A 16,848-nucleotide genomic window follows, 5' to 3' on the forward strand; every position below is an offset into this window, starting at 1 on the left:
TAAGAAATTACCTTCTCCATTAAAATATTCTGCCAAAGCCGAAACATATTCAGGTAACTTTTCTCCCTTGCTGAGAATGAGCAGAACAGCAGCTGTGGAAAATTCCCAAATACATTTTTTGTCAAAAACATGTATCTTCATAAACAAGATTAAAAACTTAATAGTTTAACTGATTGTTGAACTTCACCTTCTCTGAATTAGTATTGATCTGGATAGCATTTGGTATCCATTTCGCTGTCTTCTCTCTTGTCATTGAGGTGACATCCTTCATATTTACCATGATCTAAGTCAAAATCAGGTTTATTGTCATTTTTCGCAGAGCAATGGCATCTATAAAAGAAATTCTTAAATGCTCACTATATATAGGGTATAAGTAATGGATGAAAACAATGAAGAATGACATAATCTTTCTGGACAACTCACTTTTGTACCACGAAAAACATGACTGTAGAAACATAAACAATTCTCTGTAATATAGATGCGGCCTTGTAACAAGATATCCTTCTGGAGAGCACAGGTGTAGTCTAGGTAAAAGATGGATCATTCAAACAACATCTGATATGGTTATACAAATATCGTGGCTCTACCAACAAACATTTTGAGTTGATTATATTTTTAAATTTTTTGTTCACTTGATATCTCCCTCTATCAGTCTTACCTGCAATTAGTTTCTCAGACTCAGGCATCTCTCTGAATAACTTCCGAAATTCGTCACTCCTCTGTTTATAACAAGTGTAAAGCAATGCTTCAGGTGACTGAGGTGCTGTAACGCACTGCCCACTGACTTCCAGACCCTGTGAGGTAAAAATACCAGCAATTCAATAAATTAAGTAAATAAATAATATTGTAATATTATAATAATATTTGTGAATTTGTGTATTACACACTTGTGAAAGCAGCAGGCTCCCAAGAGCTTACTAATATCTCAAAACATTTAGCAATCAATAATGTCATTTGCGTAATCTCATCATGATAAAGCGACTAATCTTTTGCAGGACAAAGTACAGCAAACTGTACAATATAATTCTGCTAAAGATCATACATAAATTGACGTTAATACAATGTGGACTTCTACCAATGTAATCTAAGCACAAGCAGCATGTTCAGTCTCACCTCTTGCTCTTCTAAGGTCAATCTGCCTTCCCCAGATTGACTGGTGTCCTGTGTGAGCTCATTGCCCATCACTTGTTTGGGTGTTTGAGTCATGCCTTTCGCCTGGTGAAGTAAAACGTAATAAGGTTTATTTGACTGCATTACAAATGATTTAATTCTTTAAAACTTCTTTCTGCAATTTAAAACAAAACAGACTACCGAGAAGAAAAAAAAAAAACTTTTGTAGGCACTCTTCAGTCTTAAAAAAAAGGTTCCAAAAGGAGGTTTTTGTAGCGATGAAGATCCATTTTAGGTTCCGCAAAGAATCTTTAAGTGAACAGTTCTTAAAATAACCATTTTTCTAAGTGTAAAGAACATTTTAACAATCTGAATCCATTTTGGGTAACACTTTACAATAAGGTTCATTAGTTAACAACATGTGTTAACATGAACTGCACTTCTACAGCATTTATCAATCTTTGTTAATGTTAATTTTAACATTTACTAATACATTATTAAAATCTTGTTAACATTAGTTAATCCACTGTGAACTAACATGAATAAACAATGAACAACTGTATTTTCATTAACTAACATTAACGAATATTAGTAAATATAGTAACAAATGTATTGCTCATGGTTAGTTCATGTTAGTTAATACATTAACTAATGTTTAACTAATGAACCTTATTGTAAAGTGTTACCAATACCTTTTGTGCAGTGGAAAGGTCCCATGGATGTTAAATGTTCTTGGAACCATTACTGCCAATAAAGAACCTTTATTTTTAAAAGTGTTGACAGAAACATTACAGAATATTGAATGTAGCAATAAATAAAACACTTAACCTCGAATATCAAAGGCGTGTTCTCATATAAAATACATACCAGAGAAGGTCGTGTTGTTACTGGTTACTTGAGATCCAGGTCTTTATAAATTAGGGTTGTAAGATAGTTACCATGAGCTTCAATCGTCGCCGATATTCCAAATGCTTATAAACTTCCGACAGCAGCAATGATTAGTGTCTTTGGCGTGCTGCGGTGTTCTCTGTCTCGTTGTTGCGACCGTCCTACTCACACCTGGCAACAGGTTTACAGTCAGAGTGTACCAGCTCATGAAGCAACGTGCCATTCTACGCTGAGAACAAGCACACTTTTGTATTTGCATATTTTACGCATGACACCAAGGAGACTCCTTATTTTTTGTGAAGTGAAATTCTTTGTAAAGTTTAAATGAAGCATAACGCTTAAACTGGGACTCTATAAAAAGAGTTTTGACAAAATATTTCATTTATTGTATATTTCATATATTTAACTGTAGCCTAGCCTATTTTTATTAGCCTACATTTATTGAATTAGGCAATATGGAGTGTCTTTCTATAGAAAAGACAGTCATTTGTTTATTTATTTATTTTCAGATAAAAGTATACATGTTTCAGTTTGAATTCTAATTTTTAGTGGAATCTTTTTTTAAAAGTTCGATTACAAGGGCGCGTTTTATCTTCGAAGCTCACGTTCGAAAACAGAAATGGCGTTCGCCGGATGAGGTAACCGTAGCAAACCTGTATTTGACATAATAAATACATATTTGCATGGGTTATGGATGTAAACCAACATAACGTGTTGTAACATTTAATAGCACTTTTGCACCGGTTTAACAGTTTTACTTTTGGCAACATTTTTAATTAAAAGACCAAATAATATAGAAAGAAATTAAATTGGTTCATGTGGTTCAGGCACTTTGGACATCTAAGGTCATAGTGGGTGTATCAGTTTAATAAGGTTAGATTTACCTATGGTATTTGATATGACTTCTAATAAGATAGAAAAGTCAGACAAGATAGTTATAGCTGTTTATGTAACACATGGAGATAAGCCTAGAAAGTGTTAGAAGTGTAAAGACAAGAACTCAGGGCAGGGAACTTGAGTAGCCACATTTCATTTTCAAGATGAGAAAATGCAGTAAGACCAGTTATACAAACTGACATCACTCATAAGCACATACACTAAAGTAAATATGCCATATAAAAGCAGACACCTCTGCTTAAACATGATATTCAACCTCTGAGAACATGCTAAACAAAAAGGATAAGAAATTGCAAGGTGTAACATTGCCATGAAAACTTACCCATCAAGTATTTGGATGTATTGTACAGTTCTTATCTTAAATAATGGCTACATTTGTAATCTAGAGTTTATAGGAACAGTTTCTTTTACCCTATAAAATGGAGAATGATTTGGCATTTCATACCACACCATATGAAAAATGGTAAGTGCATTCTTGGCTGATACAGTGACAAAGCTAGAAATACTTGAGGAACTACTCCCTACAGAGTGATGAAAAGGTTGCAAAACACACCACCCAATTTATTATTAAAGTACAATACAGTACATACCTCAAAACAACTGTAAAATGATGACTGTCTAAAATCCTTCCATAAATAAGACAAGGGTGACAGTGGCAAGGAACACTCTATTTGGAGTGTTCCACGTGATTTCCACACATTTCATATTTAAAGATTATCATTTGTAGCCATGATAATATTTTCTTGCTCAAGTTTTATCTTAACGAAATATTTTGCAAAATGGCTAAAGGCTTAATTTTGATTAAAAGAAACTACTAAAAGCATTCCACATGAACATGCAGGACCTCAAAAGACAACACTTGTAAATTCATTAATATTTATTTATATTCTTCCAGGACTCAAACACATTTTCATGTGAGCAATGAAGAGGAAGTGTACTGCATCCTCAAAGAAATATACAGGACAATACTGCAATAAACAGCCATACCAAATTTTGTAAACCATTAAAACTGTAAATATACCAGCTGTAAATATAGTGAACCTCTGAAGTCATGTCTTTCAATCTTCTGTACAGATAAAAATAGAACAATAATTACATCAAATTATTTAATAACATCAATATTTATGGAGAGGATGATAAAATATAAAGAAGACCTGGGGCAGAGCAGAGGATTTGAAGAGGAAAATACAGATTGCACATTTACACAAATGCACACACAAACAAAGGTATTTGGCAACACCTAAAGAACACTAGAGCATCCATCACACCACAAGATGAACATAAAGCAGTGGAATGTATTAGACAGAGAAAAGGGACACTGACTGCGAGTGTGTTGCATGTATGGGGTGGGGGGGATTGGTGGATTCTGCCGCCCTGCCCTGAGAAAGATGGCTAAGACAAGACTCTTATTCTTCCAGTGTGCGGAAGGAGTTCTGCATGTCTTCATGGAGCTGGGCGTACTCAGCTTTGATCTTCTCCTCACCCTCTTTCACAGGGTCCTAAAATGCAGTTACAGACTTTAAAAAACATCTTGAAAATGGAATATAATATCAGGGTTTTTTTTTAACTAAATTATGATTTAAACAGAAAGAAACTTGAAAGAAAAGTGGTTTCTCTAACAGTCCAAAACAATTAATGGTTTACTTATAGTTGAAAGCATGTTACGCTGGGATAGCAGAAAGTATTTTCAAATCATTTTAATATTTCAAAACATTTTCTTTAAATTATTAAAAAAATAAAATAAAAATTTAAAACTCACACTTCCACTTAAAAAAAAAAAAAAAAAACACTAACAGATAATATTCAACCTCTGGCAATGTGATTAAATTGCACTGTTTGGTTTGTTCTTGATACTTGTGAATAATCCGCAAAAAAGAGGAACCAAACTATTGACAAACCAAGATAATTAAAGTTCTAATAAATCAAGTGGTACAGACTATTTTGATAAGGCATTAAAGCATGATTCATTTTATCATGGAAGACTCAAACACAATCAGTGTTTACATCCTGTACCTTAAATTTCATGGAACTGATCCTGTAGAGAATTTCTCCCATGTGCTCCCGGATCATGGACCAGGTGATCTTATTGTCGCTCTGTGCAGTGGTCTCTACGGCATGACGTGCCATATCATAGAACGCAATCATGTTGGACAAGATACCCACTGTCTTATAAAACGGACAGAACCTGAAAGCAAAATTTAATATTTTTAGTTCCACTTCCACACTATCCCATTCACCCGAATGTGACAGCTGAATAATCATAAGCGTATACACATTACAAGCATGTGTTCACTACCTGTCATAAGGTGTGTATCCATTTTGCTGCAGGAAATCATCCTTGATCAATTTGGCAACTTCCAGTGTGATCTTATCCGTTTCAGCCAATGATGCCTAAAATATAAATAACATGTGTTGCACCATTGACTGAAGAATATCCATAATAATACAAAAAAAATCAATTATGTAAACAAATAAGTATAAGCTATCAATTGTAGTGAACACACATAATCCCACAAACTCACCTTCCCCACAAGCTGCACAATTTCAGCCAAGTCCTCTTCTTCCTGCAGGATCTCTTTGGCTTTGGTACGCAGTGGCACAAATTCAGGGAAGTGCTTGTCGTAGTACTCGTCCAGAGCTCTTGTGTACTTACTGTAACTAATGAGCCAGTTCACTGAGGGGAAATGCTTTCTCTGAGCCAGCTTTTTATCCAGACCCCAAAACACCTGAAAGACAGAAAAAGAAATAACATGAACATGTTTACCTCTAGAAGAAAAAAAAACAAGAAAAAAGTTAAGACAGCAATGAGAAGAAAATCTAGAATCTACACTTACTTGTACAATACCAAGTGTAGCAGAAGTCACTGGATCTGAGAAATCTCCACCAGGGGGAGACACACTGCAATTAAAACAAAAGCTTCACTGAGCCAGCTGACGCACACATTAACGGAATCAACAGTCATATATTGTAAGATTTATTAAAAAAAATATCAAATACAGAGAAAAATAAAACCTTTACTAAAGTAAAAAAGCAAATGGCATCTGAAGAAGAAAAAGCAAGAGATCCACTTACGCTCCCACAATGCTCACACTGCCCTCTCTCTCTGGGTTACCAAGACATTTAACTCGGCCGGCACGCTCGTAAAACGAGGCCAGACGTGCTCCGAGATAGGCAGGATAACCGCTATCTGTGAATGCGAGCACACACAAATACAAATTTAGTTCATATTTTATAGTTTATAATATTTGCCACGGTGGCTGAGATGGTCACAGCACACGTACCAGCAGGCATCTCAGCCAGACGACCAGAGATCTCCCTCAGAGCCTCTGCCCATCGAGAGGTGGAGTCAGCCATCATGCTCACATTGTAGCCCATGTCTCTGAAATACTCAGACAGAGTGATTCCTGGATGGAATAAACAGCCATTAAGGATGACAACACAGCTGCTAGTTTTAGTTATTTCTATATGAAATGTTCGACAAACCTGTGTAAATAGAAGCTTCTCTGGCAGCCACAGGCATGTTGGATGTGTTGGCGACCAAGCCCGTTCTCTTCATGATGCTCTCCACCTTACCATCCACCTCCATGGTCAGCTATAGGACGAGAGAACTGTCAATCACCCCACTGAACCTTCTATTACAGTTTATGTGCTGTAGGATCAATGATAACTGATGCTAATCACCTCAGGGAAATCTCTGAGTACTTCAGACATTTCGTTACCACGCTCTCCGCAGCCCACGTAGATGATGACATCACTATTGGAGTACTTAGACAAGGACTGAGAGATCACAGTTTTACCACAGCCGAAAGCACCAGGGATGGCTGTGGTTCCTCCCTGCACACACCTGTTAAATTAAACGGTAAAACTAAAAGATCTGTTGAACTACCAGACATTTACTCTACCAAACTTCTACTGTACAGGTGCTGGTCATATAATTAGAATATCATCAAAAAGTTGTATATTCTAGATTCCCTACATGTAAAGTAAAACATTTCAAAAGTTTTTTTTTTTTTTTTTAATTTTGATTATTAGAGCATACAGCTCATGAAAGTTCAAAATCCAGTATCTCAAAATATTAGAATATTTCCTAAGACCAATCAAAAAATGGATTTGCAAAACAGAAAAGTTCAAGTTCTTTAAAGTATGTTCATTTGTGCACTCAATACTTGGTCGGCAGCACATATTACAGCAAATGACTTGCTCCTAGCACAAATTACAGCATGTGGCATGGAAGTGATCAGCCTGTGGCACTGCTGAGGCACTATTGAGCCTTCAGATCATCTGTATATTGTTGGATCGACTGTTTCTCATCTTTCTCTTGAAAATATCCCATAGATTCAGGGGTCAGGCATGTTGGCTGGCCAACAAAGCACAGTAATATCATGGTCAGCAAACCACTTGGAAGTGGTTTTTGCACTGTGGGCAGGTGCTAAAGTCCTGCTGGAAAAGGAAATCAGCATCTCCATAAAGCTTGTCAGCAGATGGAAGCATAAAATGCTCCAAAATCTCCTGGAAGATGGCTGCATTGACTTTGCACTTGATAAAACACAATGGACCAACACCTGCAGATGTCACGGCCCCCCAAATCATTACTGACTTCAGAAACTTCACACTAGACTTCAAGCAGCTTGGATTCTGTGCCTCTCCAGTCTTCCTTCAGACTCTGGGACCATGATTTCAACATGAAATGCAAAATTTACTTTTATCTGAAAAGAGGACTTTTGACCACTGTTCACTGTCCAGTTCTTTTTCTCCTTAGCCCAGGTAAGATGCTTCTGACGTTGTTTCTGTTTCAAAAGTGGCTTGGTAGTCCTTTTCCTGAAGATGTCTGAGTGTGGTGACTCTTGATGTGCTGACTCCGGCTTCATTTGACTCATTGTGAAGCTCTCCCAAGTGTCTGAATCGGCTTTACTTGACAGTATTCTCAAGCTTGCGGTCATCCCTGTTGCTTTTGCACCTTTGCCTACCCAATTTCTTCCTTCCAGTCAACTTTGCATTTAATATGCTTTGATATTTCACTCTGTAAACAGCCACCCCATTCAGTAATGACCATCTGTGACTTACTCTCTTTGTGGAGGGTGTCAATGATTGTCTCCTGGACCATTGCCAAGTCAGCAATCTTCCCCATTAGTGTGGTTTCAAAGAACAAGAGATACCCGGAATTTATACAGTAGGGATGGTCATTTAATGAAACTCAAATGTAAATATTCTAATATTTTGAAAAAATGGATCTTTGGACTTTCATGAGCTGTACGCTCTAATCATCAAAATTAAAAAAAAAAACTTTTGAAATATTTTACTTTACATGTAGGTAATCTAGAATATATGAAAGTTTCATTATTTAAAATAATTTACAAAAAAAAAAGAACTTTTTCACGATATTCTAATTATATGACCAGCACCTGTATTTACACATTTTTTTCATAACTATTTAAACCAATTATTTAACCACTAAGAAAGCTTGTTTCCACCACTGAATAAAAAATAAAAAAGGTAATTGCGACTCACAATTGTAACTTTTTTTCCCCTCGCAGTTGCAAATTTACATCTCACAATTCTGACTTTTTTTTTAATCAGAACTGTGTTTACATCTCACAAATCTGACTTTATCAGAATTGTGAGTTTATATCTCAATTCTGATTTTATAACATGCAACTGCGAGTTATAAAGACAGAATTATGAGTTATGAAGTCAGACTTGCGTGATTGTTGCAATTACGAGTTATAAAGTCAGAATTGCGAGATATAAACTCACAATTGCGAGTTATGTCAGACTTGCGTGATATAAAATCACAATGGCATGATATAAACTCAAAATTGCGAGTTATAAAGGCAGAATTGCAAGATATAGTCAGAATTGCAAGTTATAAAGAATTGTGTTATATAAAGTTACAATTGTGAGTTATAAAGTCAGAATTTTGAGATATAAAGTCGCAATTGGGAGATATAAAGTCAGAATTGTGAGTTATAATGTCAGAATCGCGAGATATAAAATCTGAATTGCGCGATATAAAAGTCAGAATTGCAAGTTATACAGTCAGAATAGCATAATATAAAGTCTGAATTGTGTGATATAAAGTCGCATTTGTGTGTTATAAAGTCAGAATTATGAGATATAAACTTTTTTCTGAAAATTGGACTTTATAACTCGCAATTGCGTGGTTATATCTCACAATTGTGAAAAAAAGTCAGAATTGTGAGTTTATATATCTCAATTCTGAGAAAATAAGTCAGAATTGTAAGATAAAGTCACAATTATCCTTTTTATTTAGTGGCAGAAACAAGCTTCCATAAACCACCCCCATTTCTGTTGATTGACATTTATGAAGTCCTTAATTATTATGAAAAATCATTTGGGGAAAATTGGGCTTTAGAAATCCATAATTTGTTCATTATTTGTCATTTAAAAATTGAGCCTATTATTGAGGAAAATTACTTTTGGAATTATTATGGAAACAGTTAAGTTTATTCTTATATTATTTTACATAACATGACTCACGGAAAAAGGGCGTCCAGTACTCGCTGACCAGTCAGCAGAGGGTGATTCGCAGGAAGCTTCTCAGTGACTGGCCTGACCTGACGCACGGGCCACACCTGCACCATGGTGAACTTCTCTTTCACCCCCTCAAACTCCAACTCCAACACCACATCCTGACAAACACACACATGCACACTGACTTCCATATCCAAAACATTCATGTTTTACTGTTCTTCACAAACTGAAACTGTTACTAGACTCACCGAGACATCATAGTTTCCAGGTGGAGCCACATAGGAGACAGTTCCTCTGCTTTTTGGCGGTAACATTATTTTGTGTTTAATGAGAGAGTTTTCAAACACCGTACCATAGATATCACCTCCTGTGATGTGACTGCCAACCTGTGATGGACACAGAAATCATTCAAACATTTGATTTGGTTGATCACCTGACACCATCTGTTATCTTGGAGCACTTTTTAAGTTATTACCATTATTTTCTTTGAGGTCCACTAATAATGTTAGTAAAGTACATTTGTTTTTTATATTGCACATCATAATGTTGTGATGCCTCCATAATTCAGTACCTTAACTTAAATATAATCATTCACTTACACGCAAGTTCTTGGATGGCGTGAACTCCCATTTCAGATCACGGTTAAGGGCACCAATGTTGACTCCTCTGGGAATGTAGATACTTTGAGTGAGGTCATTGATGTCTTTGAGGGGACGCTGAATACCATCAAAGATTGAGCCCATGATTCCTGGCCCTAACTCCACAGAGAGAGGTTTTCCTGTGCGCAGGACAGGGTCACCAACGGAAACACCAGCTGATGAAAGCTCAGGAAAACTACAGTACTATTTAATAGATTTTACACACAGCATAACAACTATAGGAAGTGTGTCCTGTAGTAAAGTAAGAATAGGATACATGTCTCTTCATAGACCTGAATGGTGGCCATGTCACCCTCCAGCCTAATGATCTCTCCCACAAGCTCACAGTGACCCACTCGCACCAGCTCATACATGGCAGCTCCCGCCATACTGGAGGCCGTCACCACTACAACACAATCAGTGAGTCAGGAACCTTCAAAATGACTTGTGGACAGTGAAATAAGGTTTAACAAAAGCTAGGTTTTAAAAGCTCAGGGGCCTGTTTCAGAAAGGAGATTAAGTGAAAACTGAGTATGTTAACCCTGAAATGAGGGAAACTCTGGGTTTTCCATTTCAGAAATGGAGGTATATCAAACCCAAGAAAGCAGGGTAAGTCAAGCCCATTTCTGAAAGGGAGGTAACTTATACTCAGTGTCATGGTGAACCTAACCTGGTCAGGAACAGGTTTTCTTGGGTAAACCCAGAGTTTCTTTTGGTCTCCTCCTCCTTTTTAAAGTGCAAGTGATGTTTGAATACTTCATTCATTCATTCACACTATCTGTAAAGTAAAACTATCTGCCAGTGTGGTAATAAAAATAATCTTAATGCAAACGGAAAACAAGATTATTCAGATTGTCTATTACTAAGTGCGAATTTACACTAATTCTGCCCACCAATGTCACACAATGTTAAAAACGACGTGCGTGATTCAACGGCTTCAGTGGTATAGGCAGTAGTGCGCAAGGCATGTAGAACTGGCTTGTGACGCGATTGACCCGGGTTCAAGTCCGCCTTTTGCCCAGCTCGCTCTTCTCCCTTTTCCCATCACATATCACAACAGAAAGGCATTTATTTTCAATAAAAATTAAGAAGTAGAAGTGCCTAACTAGTGTTTAATAAAGATAAACGTATTTATAATCTTAATAATTATAATCATTTACACCATGTTGTTATTGCATGCTGTTAATGTACAACAATACTAAAGTGCAAATAGTATGTATCTCCAGTATCTGTATAAAGCATAAATAGCATCTAAATACTATTTACACTTATTGCAAAGAACTGCTACTTTTACATGGTAAATAGAACATATCACTATTTTCTATTTTTTAGCATCTGCAGACATTTGCACTTACTGTAAATAGCATCTCTTTTTCTTTTTTTTCAGCTTCTATGGCTATATTCATGGTGAGAGCGGTTAAAAAAAACAACTAAATAGGATGTTTAAGGTTAATTTTTCCTAAAAACCTTAAAACTAAATTCAGATTTGTAAATAGCATCTATCGCTAAGAAAATATGCTATTTCCACTTAGTGTAAATAGCTGCTTCCTTATTTTTCTAACCCCATTGGCAGATAATTTGCAAAATAAAAAAATGCAATTAAATTATTTTTTTTTTATTTATTTATTTTTGTATGTGGGATACCATGAAAATGAATATTAGTTCAATAACTTGCGTTCTGACAGTTTTCACCTCTGATATTGTAACAGTGATAAGAATTAAACTTGTATTGACTCGGAAGTATGTGGACGTCTTTTTGTCGGGTGCTGTTGCCATGGTGAATCGTAATAATTGGAGCTCCATTGATCGTGGCTTTTCATAGTCGTGGTGCACGCGCTGAACTCAGAGTTGAATGAACTAACTCAATTCAACTGTTCTGAAACAGAAAACTCAAGAGTTTCCCATCTCAGAGTAAGTCAACTCAGAGTTCAATTTTTAAGTTGAACCTCCTTATTGAAACGGGCCCCAGGTGGCATAATAATCCAAATAAAACAAAATAATATACATCAAAAGCTCAGGTGACATACTAATCCAAATAAAATAAAAATCATATTAAGACGTGTTAATTCCTACTAACCAGGTCCAGATACACCATGTACATATCCAAATGCTCCCTCCCGCTCCTCATCTTGGAACTTGGGTAGCTTGGAGAAATCCATTTTGAATGAGTCTGACACAAAAAAATATAAAAATGAAACAAATAAATAAATAGTCTCATAATAGACACTACTATCTGGATTTCTTTCTGCACTTATTACTACACTTCTAAAGCCTATAAGCTGCATATTATTAATGTGATTTATTTATTTTATATATTTATGTACAGGAAGATTTAAATGAATAAATCTGCTGAATATCTAAATGTGTTTAATATCTTACTTTTTCTTTTATGTATTTATATCAGAATAATTTGCACCAGTACTATAAGTTGTCTAACATGTCTAACAAGTCCATGTATTTTACAACATTATATGTGAGACTACCATGGAACACTGTCACATGACCAAGGCACATGACACTGACTGTAACAAAAAAGAAACTATGTGAGGAAGTGAGGAAAATAGACAGTTGAGCAAATCTGGAAAAACTGTTTTGTAGTGGCAATTTATGAGAAACAAACACGTGAGAGCCAGCTAAACAAAATAAAACCAAATAAACACCCCAAATGGTGCTGGGTAAAAACATTACAAGACACTGACACCTTATTTCATTTAAATAGCATTCTATATTTCTTATTAAAAGCTTCAAGAGGAACCAGTCTAATGTCTGGGTTTTTGTGAATGTATAGTCACATGATGCTCCTATGACAATGAAGCAATGAAGGGGCGCCCATGAATTATAGCAATGACCCTGAATAATAAATAGGATAGGAAACAGACATTGCAGACTTTTGAACATATGAAGAAAAAAAAAAAATAATGTCAGTGCATTGAAAATTCTTTAAGGACACGTGGTCAAACCTAGCATGACAGTGATTGTGTCACAGAGCCTACCTACACAATATATCTGGGCATCAAATGTCACACCCAAATACAATAATCTCCACAGAGACAAAGATGGGGATTTTATATATATATATAAATATGTTTTAATAATTGTAGCGGTTTTGATTTGCATGACTGTAGGCTACTGATTTTGCACTAGAGATCGAGCTGCGAAGTGCGAAGAGATGCTGCATGATCACATGATCACGATGCTGTTGCTACAATATGACCTTTGCTGAAATATAAGGTAGTTTTTTGTCTCCAAACAGTTAAAGCTCTACGAAATCTTTCATCTCGTGTGGTCGTAATTACTTAAAAATGATTATATAGATAAAATATTAAAATTCTCCTGCTATTTGTTTAGCATCCAGTTGTGCTATTCAGCGCTGGAGGGGAAAATAAACATGTAACAAGATGAGCTGCGTGGAGAGGCGAAGGGTACAATGTTTCAGCAACACAGGACACAGTGTACACAACAATAAAATAAGCTGTTATATGATTATAATTATTAAATAATAAATTAACTGCCAAAGTGATCTGAGAATAATTCATTGTTATAATCATATTTTCTGCTTGTTTAATTTAATAGATACATTTCTTTTAATAGACTGTCCCCATGATATGACTATCGTCGCAAAAATGAGTAAATACCTCAGATAATGAGACGGTCTTGTGTCCAGATCCTATGGTGAGATGATCCGTGAGGAACGAGAGAGTCAGCTGATTTAATTCAGTCGAGAGCTGACGTCACAGCCCGTTCTCCCTCTGCAGACTGAACAGCGCGCGCCGTAAATTCATTATCGCCCCCTGCTGGGCACGAAATGTTTGTCATTGATTTCCCGTTACTTTTGTTTTTGTTTTCTCTAGGCTAACTATATAAAATAAGCTTAGGCTAACCCGTGATTATATGCATATTTTTATACAACAGTCCGTTCTGCAGCTGGGGTTCAGGGTCTGTAGGCTATACGACCTATGCACAATAAATCTAATAAATCCAAATCTTCATTTTTTTCACGTCTTAAATATTTGCTTTTTAAATTTGCAAGGCATTTTTAACACACTTAAACCTAGTAATCAGTGTAAACGGTTACTATGAATGGTCAATTTCCCCAAAAGATCGATAAAATAGCCAAAATGAAATTTAAGCAAGATGTGATAGCTAGTGTTTTAAAAGATTAGTTCAGTTTCAAATTAAAATTTCTTGATAATTTACTCACCCCCATGTCATCCAAGATGTTCATGTCTTTCTTTCTTCAGTCGAAAAGAAATGAAGGTGTTTGATGAAAACATTCCAGGATTTTTCTCAATATAGTGGACTTCAATGGAGCCCAAACGGTTGAAGGTCAAAATTACAATTTACAGCGATCCCAGACGAGAAATAAGGGTCTTATCTAGAGAAACTATCCCTCATTTTCTAAAAAAAACAAAAAAAAAACAAACATTTATACGTTTTAACCATAAATGCTCATCTTGAACTAGCTCTCTTCTTCTTCTCTATTTGAATTGCAGCAGTGTAGACGATGGTAAGTGTATTACTGCCCTCCACAGGTCAAAGTTTGAACTTAAAGGTGAATCTCAACATAACACCGACTGTTACATAACAGTTGGGGTGTACGCCCCCAATATTTGCATATACCAGCTCATGATCGAGGCATTACACAAGGGCAGAACGTCTGGATATGCACAGCTGAATCATCAGACTAGGTAAGCAAGCAAGAACAATAGCGAAAAATGGCAGATGGAGCAATAATAACTGACATGATCCATGATAGCATGATATTTTTAGTGATATTTGTGAATTGTCTTTCTAAATGTTTCGTTAGCATGTTGCTAATGTACTGTTAAATGTGGTTAAAGTTACCATTGTTTCTTACTGTATTCACGGAGACAAGAGCCGTCGCTATTTTCATTATTAAACACTTTTAGTCTGTATAATGCATAAACACAACTTCATTCTTTATAAATCTCTCCAACAGTGTAGCATTAGCCGTTAGCCACGGAGCACAGCCTCAAACTCATTCAGAATCAAATGTAAACAATATAACAGTATATACTCACATAATCCGACGCATGCATGCAGTATGCATGACGAACACTTTGGAAAGATCCATTTTGAGGGTTATGTTAGCTGTGTAAACTTTGTTTATGCACTGTTTAAGGCAAGTGCGAGCTCCGGGGGCGGAGAGCGCGGGATTTAAAGGGACCGCAACCTGAATCGGCGCATTTCTAATGATGCCCCAAAATAGGCAGTTAAAAAAATTTATTTAAAAAAATCTATGGGGTATTTTGAGCTGAAACTTCACAGACACATTCAGGGGACACCTTAGACTTATATTACATCTTGTAAAAAAACATTCAATGGCACCTTTAATTGTCATATATAATATGCTAGTGCAAGTATATAAAAATTAGTTCAAACTTTGACCTGTTGAGGGCAGTAATACACTTAGCATCGTCTACACTGCTGGAATTCTAATAGAGAAGAGGAGAGCTAGTTCAAGATGAGCATTTATTGTTAAAACGTATATAATTTTTTTTTTTTTTTAGAAAATGAGTGATGGTTTCTCTAGATAAGACTAGGAAGACTCGTCTGGGATCGTGTAGAACTCTTTGAAGCTGCAATGAAACTGTTAATTTGACCTTCAACCGTTTGGGCTCCATTGAAGTCCACTATATGGAGAAAAATCCTGGAATGTTTTCATCAAATTATGAAATTAATTCATGAAATTAATTTCTTTTTGAGTGAAGAAAGACATGAACATCTTGGATGACATGGGGGTGAGTAAATTATCAGGAAATTTTTAATTTGAAAGTGAACTAATCCTTTAAGCTAAATTAGAATTTGTTTATTTGCGCACGGTAAGACATAGTCTACACTAGTGTGTTACTGGGTCGATGATACTAGAACACAACAGTGTCTGTAGCAGCAGAGTAAACACTGAGAAAGACCAATGAGGAGGCTAAGAGGCAGTGGCCTACAGAGAGAATATTGAGAGCTTTTCCTGCACTGGTGATGCTAAGGCCTATAACACATCACAGACAATAAGAACACCTTAGATGTAAACAGCTCCACTACAACTCCACAGACAAAACCAAGGAGATGGTCATGGACATGAGGAAGGAGAGGGGAACTCATCAGCTGCTGAACATCCATGGACTTGAGGTGGAGAGAGTGAGCTGTTTCAAGTTCCTGGGTGTTCACATCAGTCATATAACAAGCTGGTCAAGAAAGCACAACAGCGGCTGTACTTCCTCAGAAGACTGAGAAAATTTGGCAGGCACCAAAGATCCTCAGCAGTTTTTACAGTAGCATGATTGAGAGCATCCTGACCTGCTGTATCATGTGGTAACAACACAGAAATGGACCTCAAGCACCTGCAGAAAGTAGTAAAGACTGAGAGGATCATCAGAGCACCACTATGCACTACCCTCCCTGCAGAACATCTACCAGAGCAGAAGAGCCAGATCTATTGTCAAAGACCCCACCCACCCCCAACACAATATGTTTACACCCCTGCCCTCCGGCAAGAGGTACAGAAGTGTAATTAATGCAAAATGCCCAGACTGAACAGTTTCTATCCTGCAGCCATCAGACTGTTAAATGGGTCAAACGCTCATTGATCCATCAGGCGACTCGATGATCCTGATATCACCCTTTCACCTCAACACACCACTAGTAACTTGTTACAGTAATAATATTACTTTTTGCAGTAACTAGTAGTGTAACTAATTACTAATAAGATTTCAGTAATAATATTACAGTTACCCCTGTTGATTTGAAATCCAACAATCCAATAATTCCTAGATTTATTTTTATAATTTTCACGACTCGCACAGGC

General features: G+C 36.3%; 2 protein-coding genes across 3 annotated transcripts in view; both read right to left on the bottom strand.

The window, feature by feature from the left end:
• Positions 1 to 2,207, bottom strand: part of gramd1c (GRAM domain containing 1c) — a 17,675-nt gene extending 15,468 nt beyond the window's left edge. Inside the window, exons 1-6 of one of the 2 annotated variants that reach the window (XM_048173940.1) lie at positions 1,978 to 2,207; positions 1,114 to 1,215; positions 659 to 794; positions 424 to 524; positions 188 to 283; positions 12 to 92 (exon numbers count right to left, since the gene is read on the bottom strand). In XM_048173940.1, the coding sequence (XP_048029897.1) occupies positions 12 to 92; positions 188 to 283; positions 424 to 524; positions 659 to 794; positions 1,114 to 1,206 (507 nt within the window). In that variant the 5' untranslated portion in view covers positions 1,207 to 1,215; positions 1,978 to 2,207. The remainder of the gene's footprint in view (positions 1 to 11; positions 93 to 187; positions 284 to 423; positions 525 to 658; positions 795 to 1,113; positions 1,216 to 1,977) is intronic. The other variant, XM_048173939.1, reaches the window with a different exon arrangement.
• A 1,550-nt stretch (positions 2,208 to 3,757) lies between these two features.
• Positions 3,758 to 13,814, bottom strand: atp6v1ab (ATPase H+ transporting V1 subunit Ab). The gene is made up of 15 exons (XM_048173943.1): positions 13,661 to 13,814; positions 12,103 to 12,195; positions 10,303 to 10,431; positions 9,987 to 10,201; positions 9,636 to 9,773; positions 9,394 to 9,545; positions 6,577 to 6,739; positions 6,379 to 6,487; positions 6,177 to 6,299; positions 5,968 to 6,082; positions 5,730 to 5,793; positions 5,418 to 5,621; positions 5,192 to 5,286; positions 4,909 to 5,080; positions 3,758 to 4,394 (listed from the first exon to the last, which is right to left on the bottom strand). The coding sequence occupies exons 2-15, from the start codon at positions 12,182 to 12,184 to the stop codon at positions 4,302 to 4,304; spliced, it is 1,854 nt and encodes a 617-aa protein (XP_048029900.1). The 5' UTR covers positions 12,185 to 12,195; positions 13,661 to 13,814; the 3' UTR covers positions 3,758 to 4,301.
• Between the last annotated feature and the right edge of the window lie 3,034 nt (positions 13,815 to 16,848).

This window comes from Megalobrama amblycephala, linkage group LG22 (assembly GCF_018812025.1).
Source record: "Megalobrama amblycephala isolate DHTTF-2021 linkage group LG22, ASM1881202v1, whole genome shotgun sequence".
In the NCBI taxonomy this organism is placed as follows: Eukaryota; Metazoa; Chordata; class Actinopteri; order Cypriniformes; family Xenocyprididae; genus Megalobrama; species Megalobrama amblycephala.